The 12,057-nt window shown below is 44.4% G+C and overlaps 1 protein-coding gene across 1 annotated transcript in view; it reads left to right on the forward strand.

Annotated features, from left to right (window-relative positions):
• The first annotated feature begins 617 nt into the window (after positions 1-617).
• Positions 618-12,057, forward strand: part of LOC146178115 (F-box/LRR-repeat protein 5-like) — a 36,650-nt gene continuing 25,210 nt past the window's right edge. The window contains 4 exon segments of the mRNA XM_084577946.1: positions 618-934; positions 1,918-1,969; positions 1,972-2,054; positions 11,212-11,409. Coding sequence (XP_084434072.1) covers positions 851-934; positions 1,918-1,969; positions 1,972-2,054; positions 11,212-11,409 — 417 coding nt within the window. The 5' untranslated portion in view covers positions 618-850.

Consider the following 12,057-nt stretch of genomic DNA (forward strand, 5'->3'; position numbering starts at 1 on the left):
AATTTATGTTCGATGCTTTGCTCGCGTATTATCGCTCTGATAAAAAAAAAAAAAAGAGCACATCCTTGGCGATGACCAAGAAGTGTGCACGGACGTAGACAACGGTTATAGAAACTGACACCGTGATAAATACGCACAGTACATGCTGCGATCTTCTGCAGAATCGCTATATACACACATGTTCTTTCAAAACGCGAAAGTAGGGAAAAGGTACTTCGCCTGGTTTCTGTCAATAATCTATATGCACTTACCTGCTTCATGTCTATTTCACGTCTCTTGTTTACTCCAACTGCATTTGCAGAAAGTTTGCGAGATTTCTTTCAGACGAGGTCATGCCGGGTCGGTCAAGGGTAGCGACGTGAGTGCCTTTAGCGAAAGAAAAAAAAAATATATATATAGACGCGTCGCCCTTGAGCCTTCCTTCTTAGATATCAGAGCCTAATCGATCATTCCTCACAGACATCAAACACTATGCAAGTGCTTAACCACTTCCCGCATTTGGCAACGGCACAACAAATTTTGCCCCACCGCGGCCGCGCGCGTATCCGAAACAAAAACTGTAATCTGTTGCCATGGCGACAGCGTTGGGCTCGTGTCGCCATCCCTCGGCTGCCCAGGGCAAATCGAAAGTGCCTGTGCTGCTGCTTGCAGCAGTATTGGAAGTGTAGAGTAGGAAAGCGGTCATCCTCGAGCGTGGATCAGGGCTGTGACCTCTCCGAACATCCTGTGCGGCGTCTGGTGGACCCCAAGGAACGTGTCGCGGAGCGAATCTGCGTCAAGGTTGTCGTGTTGCGGCACGCGTCATAACTAGAGACCCACCACCCGCATCCTCGGTCCGTGGACGTTCAAGATGGCGCCTTTCCCCGAAGAAGTGGATGTGTTTTCGGTGCCGCATTCGCGGATGAAGCGGCTCGTCGAGGTGTACAACGAGAAGGTATAGTGCACAATCACACATTACACAGTTGTCGTGCCAGTGAGCTTCAACTCTGCTTCTTAGGTGCCTGCTCAGTGTAGTCTGCATCACTCGGCTTGCTATCATGTCTCGAAAATGAGAGCTCTTATTTCTCGGTTCACATCTGTGTACATAAGTAGTTGATCGTCTTGAACATATTAAAGACTTTCGGCAATATTCCCCAGTGTCCATTCTTTCATAGTGAGCCTTGTAGTTAGCAAGATCGACCCTCGGTATCGTCCAAGCTGTACGGTAGCTTGCAAATGCTGCTCGCGCGTGGTTTCGTTAATGCAACTCAGCTCACTCACCGTAATATTCATTCTTCGGCATCGCCTGTGCGTTATAAAACAACGTTTGTTTAACTCGAACGTTTTGTAAAAGTGCGCTTCAATCTGAAAAGCGCAGCTCCATACGGTATGCTTGTGTCAAGCTCTATCGGTGTACCGGTTTATAGCGCATTGATTGACGGCTCTTGGAACGGTCTTTGAATTTACAGCTTGTTAATTTTTGTTTGCTGCCGTTGACGAATACACCGCCGTCAAATACTAGACCTCGCTGCCTTTTGCCGTCAGATTGATCAGATCCAGCTCACATTTCGCCCTTCCGCGCGCGGTAAGGTAGAACAGCTTTGTGGCTGTGCCGCTATTCAAGCATGCGAGTCGCCGATCTGCAGTGTAGGCATACATGCAGTGAACTCCAGTGGTTTGCGGAAACGCGCTTGTGCAATCGCCTAAATTACCACGGCTGTTCCCGGGAAAGCGTCCGCGCGCGTAGGCGTGCCGACTTGGCAGCGATGCGAACAAGGTGCGCTTGTAGTGCGTTTTGCTTTTTCTGCTATGAGCCGGCGGTTGTATCTGCGTGCGCTTTGGCACGTATACACGGCAACGGAACGTTTCTCTTTTTTCCTCAGTTTTTTACCCCTCCCTCTAACAAACGTTTGCACTTCTCATGTACGTCTTTCACAGCTGGTTTGCACGGACTTCGCCGACTACGGTGCCCTAGAATCTCTCCTGCACGAGTGTACCAGACCTTCCGAGAATTCCGATGTCACGAGCAGATCGAGAACCAGCTCATCATGACCAAGTTGAAGAAGAAGCTGAAGGTGAGGTTCTATGCCCCGATTCCTAATCATATATTGATATTAGCTGAATCCTCTTCTCGAAAACGAAATTTTGTACAGCTTGGCGTTTTGTACCGAGATTTTCGTGGATAGACCTGCTCCCCAAAACATGTGTTACCTTAAGCATATTTGCTTGTATTTTTCGTCCATGGACATGTAGGAGGCAAAAAATTAAAGTTTGTCACCCTAGTTCAGGCATGTTTACTTGTTAGTTAAACGTGCTGTAGGTTTGAGCCAATCTGCCAACTGCTGAAGTAAGAGTCCATAGTGTGGGTTTATTTTGTTTTGGCTACCTTCGTGTATTTAATTATTAGGACTAGGTAGTTTTGTTTTAGTAGGGTGGGAGCTAGTAAAATGGATGAAAGAGGCACATTTATTGTGAGATATGGTACCATTATCCATTGTATAATACAGTGATTCATACACTTGTTAATGCGCTGTAGGGATGCGCACTGGTGCATATTTGTTGCATTTCCTGCAACTCATTGTGCGCATTATATATCCTTGGGACGCTGAAAGTAAACCACAATAAAAACGAAAGCCTATGCCTGATAAGATATTGTTCTTAGCTGCGGGCTGGTCATGCATTATTCCATTGGGTTCCGCAGTGTGGCACATCCCATATAAGTGTGTTTGGCATTTTTTAATCACTGTCAGATGTTTGTCGAAGATGAATTGAGGGAAGGAATGTTCTTTTAATCCCGAACACATTACTTGAGATTGAACGGTGAAATATGCAGTTTGCACTCACAAAGTGAGGCTACATATCATGCTGCAGCTTTGAGAGTGCTAATCATTCTCAAAGGCAAAAGCAAAAGGGCATGGGAATTTGCATATGCAAGCGATAATTTTAATGCATGACTGTTTTACTGACAACAAAAAAGGTGCTTGGAGGTGCCACCTTGCAAGCATGCAGCAAATTACAGGAAATGGCAGGAGATTTATACCAATAACTGAAATTGGTGGTCATTAACTTAATTTACATGTATAATGGTGTCATATTGTCAATGGGTAATGGTAATTACACAGTTGCGAGCTTTTTGTTGCTAGGCTAGGTGTTAAAGCTTAGCAGAGTTACACTCGGCCTGCAAAGCCAGGCTGTGTACATAAATGGCGATGAAATTTTGCCATTGATGTGTCTCAGATGCTGGGTGTGCACACATTGTAAGCTGCATATAAAATTGAACTAACCACAACTTTATGGCTTTACTAGGAATTTGTTGCACATGACTGTGTAATTCTCCTTATGGATTACTAAGCCAAAATTTTCTCAGCATTTCATCGTGTGGAAAAAGGATTCGATGTCATTTCTATTTCCATGGAGGAATCAAACCCACAACTTGCTGACGTGAACAGGCCCACATAAGTACATGCATAATCCTTACCCTCTGTTCAAGGCTGTTTACCTTGTTTTGTGTCTTCTTTCGTATTATGAAGATGTTACCTTTGTTATTGTGCAGTGCAGAGCAAAGTACCATGAGAATGGCTGCAGTTGCAGCTAACGTAGCATTTGACATGAGCTTGATTGATCTTATGTTCGGTTTTATTTATTGTCACTGTTGTTGTGGCATGTGCATACACAAAAGGAGAGTTCTGATTTACTTGCGTAGGAATAGTGTAATGGCAGGCCTTTGTTTCAAGTGGGCTATCTATTATTAGTGTTTTCCTGTGTCCGGTTTAGGAGACAACACTTTCTGGCTTGTTAGATTGAGGTTTGTGATGTTTGTACAGAAAGCGTCCAAAGCGCTGCCTCATTTATGCTAATACCTTGCTCAGAGGTGGCATCATCTACACGGTTTTGTGTAACAACAGGGCATGTTGCAGTATTTGGCTGCTTTGCCTAAAATATATTAAAAAAAAGTTATTTATGGTGATGTTAACCTGTGTCCAAGCATTGCAGTTTGCTAGGACCACCCGCACCCATATTTTTTTCTAGTCAGTGCATAAGGATCAGACTTGCCATTCCACTGAGCAACATGCATTCCGTGCCTTTCGGCGTTTTGAAAGGGTGAGGTTGATGTGGGACTGGGCCGAGGAGTGAGAATGTACAGGGAGACGAATGAACAAGACAAAAGACTGTCGGAGTGATAGTGCCAGCGATCCTCTCTTGGGAAATGAGAGTGAACTGCATACACACAAAAAGAGGCGATGTGGTGGCGCGGCCGCTGACGGGTGTTGTCTTCTGATGGGTAATGGGTTAATGATGGTGTTTCCAGGGTACACGAAAATACACAGGCCCGGTTCAACGTTAAAACGGCGTGGAGTCTCTCAGCATAAACTAAGGCATGTATTCTCAAGCACTCCTCGCAACAGAATAATTCGTTCTACTACGTGAAGATCACACTTGCCAGTGAGTGTTACAGCGGCACCGACGTGCACAGTAATTCATTTTTTCGCCTCCCGCCCCTTCCTCCCTCTCACTGCCCAGCTGCAGCTGTACCAATTTTTCAATTGGTACCAGTTGGAAAATCTCCAGTCGTGAATTAGTAGACATTTTGACCAATTAAAACAGCCTTTTCCATATATAAGGTGTCATGAAGGTAATAGCACTCAGTAGACATTCACAAGGTGTACTTCTACATTAAGGCGTGCAAAACGCTCAATATGAGCGATATTAAGGTTCAAGAAAAAAAGTCCAATTGCAGTTATTGGTGTACAGGGATGACACTCAGCCTTATTGTGCCAACATTTTTATGAAGGAGTGCAAATCATGATACTTGCTTTCACATATATAAAACAAGCAAATAGTCAAGCATCATACTCAAGGGATATACACTGCTAGTGTAACCAAAACACAGATTCATAGAACACATTTGCTCCCTCTTATATATCCCATATATTGACACGTGCATTAGAGCTAGAAGAAGAAGGAGCGAAATGGGACGAAGTAGAAGACGTTGAAGTGCCCGCCCGTTCCTGTTGCTCGCGTTCCTAACTAAGCTCTCCCGGTGTCCTCGTTCAGCGGTTACAGCAATTCTTTAGTGTAGCAACCGTTACACATCTGAAGAATTGCTGTAACCGCTGAGCGAGGGCACCGGGAGAGCAGACTCAGGAACGCGCGGGCACTTCGTCTTCTACTTCGTCCCATTTTGCTCCTTCTTCTAGCTCTAATGCACGTGTCAATATTTGACTCTCATGCTGGGACTAGTTATGCTTGTTAGTCCTGCACAGTTATTCCATTTAATTACAACTGCAGAAAAGTGAAAATGATGTAGTATACAATTCTGTAGATTAAGGTCTTCAAAGCTCTTAATATAAAAACCGTAAATATTCTGTCGTGTTTGTCAAATATTCAAACGTTTCCACGGATATTTTGGGCACAGTTAGGCAGACCAGTTGTACCTATTGGCAAAACCAACTCTTTTTCCCAAATGGTTCAATTTGCAAGTGCAGTTGGACTCGTTTGGAATCAATCAAGCAGTAGCCGCATGAGGCGACAGCCCCTAGCGATCCGTCACGCGACGCTGCCGCCAGCGCCTGTCGTCATCACTAGTGCATACCGCACGGAGCGACGGGGCTCAGTGACAGAGAGGCACGTTTTCAGCGTTTGCTCTGTTACCGCCGCCTCGTCATTCATTCAAGGGCAGTGCAATCACACTATATCACATTTCTAAGACTATACAGCATAAAGTACGATAAACTTTCTTGCAATGCATCGCATTTTAAAGGGTCACAGCACAGCTGTAGCGCAGCGGTGCGCTACTACACTGCAATCCCGACTTGCTTTGCACGCTGTGGCTTTCTCCTGCCCCTTTCGAAAATTAACAATATCTAGCCACACAAAGCCCCCCCCCCCCCCCTCCCCTTTTATGTTTTTTACTACCCTTCCAAGCTTCTGCTGAATTGTCTCGATGCACTCTTATATACACGGATCAGATGAAGTGAGTGCGTACAGGCACTGGTTCTTCGCCCAAACTGGACTAGGAAAACAAACTTCACATGAAAAAAAAAAGAAGCCAGAACGGAAGTTGAGCACCCCAAAGCCTTCTGCGATTGGCTGCCTCGCGAGTTGCTTTCGGGCGACACGCGATATTTTCTAAAAACCCAGAAACTGAGCGACAGCGACGAGCGGCAATGCTTTGGCGGCCCTCAACCCGTTGCGCGGCGTGTCGCTGTGAATTGTCGCCTCATGTGGTTAGCGCTTCATGACTCAATTGTAACCAATTGGAGTCAGTAACTTCTCAGCTGGTCCAGTTCATTCCCATTTGTAGGTACAATTGGAATCAATGGGTTTCTCCTCTCACTCTATCGTAACCAATTGGAATGAAGATTTTTCCAACTGGTTCCAATTGATTCCATTTGATTCCCATTGGTAATGCCAATTGGAGTCAATTTCCTTTTTTTTTTTTTACTTTACTGGGATAGGCTTGACTGATCATGAAAAGTTTTGCTGCTTCAACCTTGAAAGCTCGGCATTGGCTCATTAAAGGAACCCTGAGCACTGTTCCGTGCAATTTTCATTCTCAATAAAAATGACCCTCTCAGTAGCAACAATGGGGGATTTTATTGATGGAAAATTGTATATAAAAAGAAACTTTCATAACCTGCCACCCAGTTTAAAGTCGGGATGTTTATAATGACTCCATGATTGACACTTGGATGTAAAGGGCCTGCCGCCTCGCCTTGGATATGTGCACACGAGTATGGTTAGTGACATCATCAGAGTTTGCTCGTGAGAACAGTCAGAGGTGGCATCATGTGTATTTTCCTTCCCAGTCTTTTCTAGCCTCAGTTCAGTTCAGTCGTTCAGTCGTGTCCGACTCTTCGTGACCCTATGGACCATGTCACGCCACGCTTTCCGGTCTTTCACCATCTTCCAGGGGTTCTATCTGATGTTTCTATCTGGGGTTAAAGTCTGTGTTTCAGCACATGGTAATCTACCTTTCTAGGCCAGCTTCAGTTTGTCCTCGGTGCTTATGTGATCTAGCGTACTCTTGTTGGGGGAATTTATTGAGAGCGAAACAGTAACTCCGGTGTGCTTATACCTTGATTTCAGTTACTTGTAATCAAAGATAAACGGCTGCATTTATCATTAAACAAGCTAAAAGTCCTGTGACATATCTTGCATACATAGAACTTATTAAGCTTACTTTTGACAGACTGAAAGAGTGTGAATAATCAGACTTGTTTTGCAGAGCATGTTGCACAATCAGACAATATTTGCACCAACATCTAGAAATACTACATGCTCTTTTTGAATAATAATTCTACTTTGCCTCTACAGAGTAAAAGATTCATATGCATAATATGTACTATATCATACAAGCAAAGTACTTGTTACTGTCCACAGTGATTAAGAAGGATTTGTGGCTTATGATTTGTAAGATAATGATGGTAATTGTGATTGTGGACTTTCCTTTATAACGGCCTTATATGTTTAGGTTGGTGCTTGGCTTTTGCATTTTATGGCCCAATAAGTGATTGGGCCACAAAATGCAGTAAAGTACTAGGAAGAATGAGAAGCCGCTTTTCCAAATCTGCAGCAGCATATTAATCTGAGAGTGTTAAAAGTCCAATTTTTCAGAAAATTTGTTGTCAGCTTTGCAGTTGTGAGCAAAAAAGGAAGTAGCGACAGGTGCTAGTTTGCATATGACACAGCCTAGCTCTGATTGGTCATTGTGTTGTGTGACATCACGAGACCACATGACGTGGCCGAATTGACAGGAGCTGCCAACCCAGTTAGCTCCTTTGAGACAGTGGGGGAAAGGCCGGAATCAAACCCTGCTGGACCCACGAATTCTGAGTCGCACTATACTTCTTGGCCACATAAGCACGGTCATATGGCTTGGCTAAAATGGTGTTTTATGTCTATGTTGGGCGATGTGTCATTTAAAGTTGTAGGTTAGAACTGTATGTTAATGAATATGTGAAAGCAGAGGCACAAATTAGGGGATTAATGATAAAGATTAGTGATTAAATTAGTGATTGAGTGCTTGTTCGCAAACAAACGTCTTTAAGGGGAGACCCAGACAGAAGCGAAAAACAGTCATTATACCCTTAAAGGGACACTAAAGAGAGAAAGGAAGTGGGTTTGCATCGATAGAATTCCAGTTCCTGATTACAAAAAGACCACTCTTACTGAAAACAGAGCTGTTATAAGGTAGTAAAGAAGAATAACAGAAATACAGGTATCGCCACCACAGCCAAACGGCCGAGGCTCGCAACTACAAATCACGTGACGCGCTAGGGATCCCGGAGGCTGACAAATGCGAATTACGTTGCATGTTTGAATGCGGTAGTACGTTTTTTCTCAAAGATGATAACACGCTTTTTTCATACGTAAACGACGGCGAAAAGACAACGTAAACGTTGCAAGGCAAATACAAAAATATACTTGGAGGCGCCACAGGCGCCCACTTCAGTTTTGGTTATGTTTCGGCTCAGGCATTTCGTGCGCACTCGGATAGTTTGTTTGAGCCTGCAGCGCCTGAATTACGAGCTTGGAGCAGCAGATGCGCCTTGATGGTTCCCATTTGAGCATTCGGAGGCACGAGCGAGCGAAATCCGCTACCGCCGACACACTCCTTCGTTCACACTTCTGCGCCAACATATCGCCGCCGTTGCCGCTTCGACTGCGACCTGACCGCTTGACTGCCGCTACGTACGCCACGAAAAGCATACATATGCTAAGTACCGAAGGAAAAACGCATTATCATTCAATTGTTCACTAAATCATGGCACATCTGACCAACATATACTGCGTCAACAAGACCTTCAACGTGCAATTTGCAGGCGTCGTAAACAAAAGGGGCATACTGCCGCTCATACCAAGGAGAGCATCGATATATTGCGCTCGTTGCCCGGCGAAAAAAAAGGGCCTTGAGTAAAAAGTAAAAACTAAAAATAACGAAGCACCAGAAATACATTACAAAAGGTTAAAAAAAATCGATTTGTAAAAAAAAAAAAAAAAAAAAGAAAAAAAAAAGAGAACCCGCCAGAAGCGGTAAGACTCGAACACGCTACTGCTTGCTCCGTAACGTTCGGCGCTAACCGCTCGGCTACGCCGCGCCACAAGAACCTTGGAAATATTTCTAGTTTTTGTCATGACCCCATTTACAATAAAGTGTTTCTGCTGCCGGTCTAAAAATTACAACTTCTTGATCATCGGCGCATGCTGCCTGCTCTCACGTCTTGCAGCTAATGTTCTGGATGCCTATGCGCACTATATTGTGCACTGGATCCATTTTAACATGTGGAATTTCACAGCGCTGGCAAATGTAGTGGCGCCGGCACTTCGGTCATGTTCTGCTACCGTGGACGTAATTTTCGCTGAACACGGAGCTGTAGCACAAACCTTGAAGGAAAAAAGTGCGACGAAGCTTCAAAACTGACAAGCGCAGCAGCGAGGACACTATTTTGCTGGTAACTAAATCTTATTTGTATGTAAACATGTCAGGAAGCGTTGCGATGACCGAGGGCTCGGTTTGTTTATATACAGTGCAAGAAGGAGCGCAAAAGCTTGAGAAACATGTAAAGTATCGTGCATTACAAGCGCTCTATGTTTTTTTTCTTCCTTTATGGGCCCATCACTCGGTAAATTACTCTCTTCATCGTTTTATTTATTTCGGCTGAGGCCGTCATTGCGAGTACGCTGTTGCCAAGTTGGCCCTCAGGGATGAGACGCCGCGGGCCGCGCCGGCTCGCTAGCTATCACGGAGTCTCCGCTTACGTCATAGTGTGCGTCACTCAACTCCAACTACGTAGTTGGAGGCCACAGTTTGAATTCGACCGGCGGGAACAAGAAAAAATCTCAACTTCTTATCGCAATATCTCAGCAATTATTCGATTTTTTGCTGCCGGATATGCGGCGACAGTGTCACCAAATGTAGTTTATTAGATTTTCATACCATCTTTGGCTGTCTTTAGTGTCCCTTTAAAAGCAAAGCTTATGTCTCCCTCTCCCTCTGATGTTTTTTTTCTAAGTGTGAGGAATTACCGTTATTTAGTGAATGCAGCGAAAAATTTGAGATGAGGTCAAGGCATGCGGACATAAGTAAATGGAGCACGCTTTTCCGTTCAAATTAAAACCACGCCTTCTGCTCCAGAGACAAGAAAACAAAATTTGTTTCAGAAAGGGCACTGGCGTCTACTATTGGTTCGCATATACCATTACTGCCAGTTTCAATTATGCTAAGCATGAAAAGTTTTAGAATAAAATAGCATGCTCCGTTTACTTTTGTCCGCACTAGTACATTCCTGGGATTTTCTCCTGGAACAAAGGAGAATTTTCCAATCGACGCCTCAGGGAACTAGACCCTGGGCTGCGCCTTCGTGTTCCCCCTAACAAAGGGCGGCGCGAAACAACACTGATGTGCCGTATGTGGCTTGGTGTTGCATTCACCAAAAAATATGCTTATGTGATGAGAATGGCGGATAGCCCTAACTGTGAAAGATACGGCTGCGAAGAGACCACACAGCATCTGCTTTGCGAGTGCCCTGCTTTTTCAAGCGAAAGATATGCGCTGCGTTCGGCTCTGGACCATCTTGACAGCTGTCCTTTCACAGAGGAGAAAATCCTCGGCCCATGGCCACAGAAGGCGTCTAACGGCAAAGCCTTCAAAGCACTTATGTGTTTTATGAGAGACACAAACTTGATTGAGAAACTGTGACTGTGCTCCTCGCCGCCTTACCTTTCCTATCATTCTCTTCTATCTTTCTCCTTTAGACTCCTCATTCCCTTTCCCCAGTGCAGGGTAGCAAACCGGAAGCTTTCCTGGTTAACCTCTCTGCCTTCACTCTCTTTCTCTCTCTCTCTCTCTCTCTCTCTCTCTCTCTCTCTCTCTCTCTCTCTCTCTCTCTCGCACGTGGCCCATTTTTAGCATTTGACTGCACTACTGCTCTTGTTGTGAGAATTCATCCACGTTTGGCTGAGCCTATTAACTAGTGTAGAAGTACTTGAATTGTGAACAAAGCAAGCATATGCATTAATTAAGTAAGCGCAGTATATTATACTGGAGGCACCATCAGGGGTCATCCATGTTGGAAAATTTAGAGCAAATGGTTCAGTATTTCAGCCATCAGGCAAATTTGTGCTCACTGCAGTTAGCTCGTTGCACTCTGTATATGAAATAGGATGAAAATGCTGTTGAGAACGGCATTCACACCGTGTTGTGTCTTTAGATATCTGTTTCTCTCGCAGGCGCTCTCCATTCACGATTCAGCGGTCTGCAACTGTCACAGCGACAACCGCCTGTCGGACATGCTGGCCCTGGTCCGGGATGGCTATTCCTGCACCAACAAGTCGGCTGCAGAACGCCTCAACTATGGGCTGAAGCTGCAGCATGCGCTCATTGAATTTACGGAGAAGTTCTTGCCACACATGAAGGAAGAGGAGGAGGTGAGTGCTTGTGCAGGAAGCTTTATTGAGACCTTACTTTGCCTCATGAGCGGCATGGGCAAGAAGTGTGAACAGGAAGTGGCAGCAAATGTATAACATGATTTCTATATCATAATTGCGATGCAACTACATTCATTGTGCAGCATTCAGGGTGGTTTTAAGCCATTTCAATTCCCATTTAGCGTGTGTCTAGTCAAGTTGGAAGCTAATTTGCAATAGGGATTCAAACCTGTCCATCAAGAAGTGACACATACTGCGCTTTTCCTTAACCCAAAAACCAAATTAATTAAAGATGTTAAAAGTAAAGGCGCTTAAAACATTGCCAAATTCTGTGCTATTCTTTCAATTCTAAACCACCAAGAACATGCCAAACCATGCCAAACACTGCTTTCGTACGTCTTATTCGGTTAAAGTGGAGCTAAACGGTTGCTAATTAAAATTTTTTTATTTTACCCTTAGCCTGGCCATGTGTTGCTTATGTAATATCTCTAGAAGCAGAATATATGACGGGTGAAATGACATATATGTACTATTCATGGTAAAGAAGTGCTGTGCTTATCTCTGTGCCGTCCAACAAACCCAAGCTGCAGCATTACTGAATTACATATTTTGTCCCATAACTTGAGTAACATTGGTTAGTTACTGAAG

The sequence above is a fragment of the Amblyomma maculatum genome, chromosome 9 (assembly GCF_055883805.1).
Source record: "Amblyomma maculatum isolate TAMU_Amacu chromosome 9, ASM5588380v1, whole genome shotgun sequence".
Taxonomy (NCBI): domain Eukaryota; kingdom Metazoa; phylum Arthropoda; class Arachnida; order Ixodida; family Ixodidae; genus Amblyomma; species Amblyomma maculatum.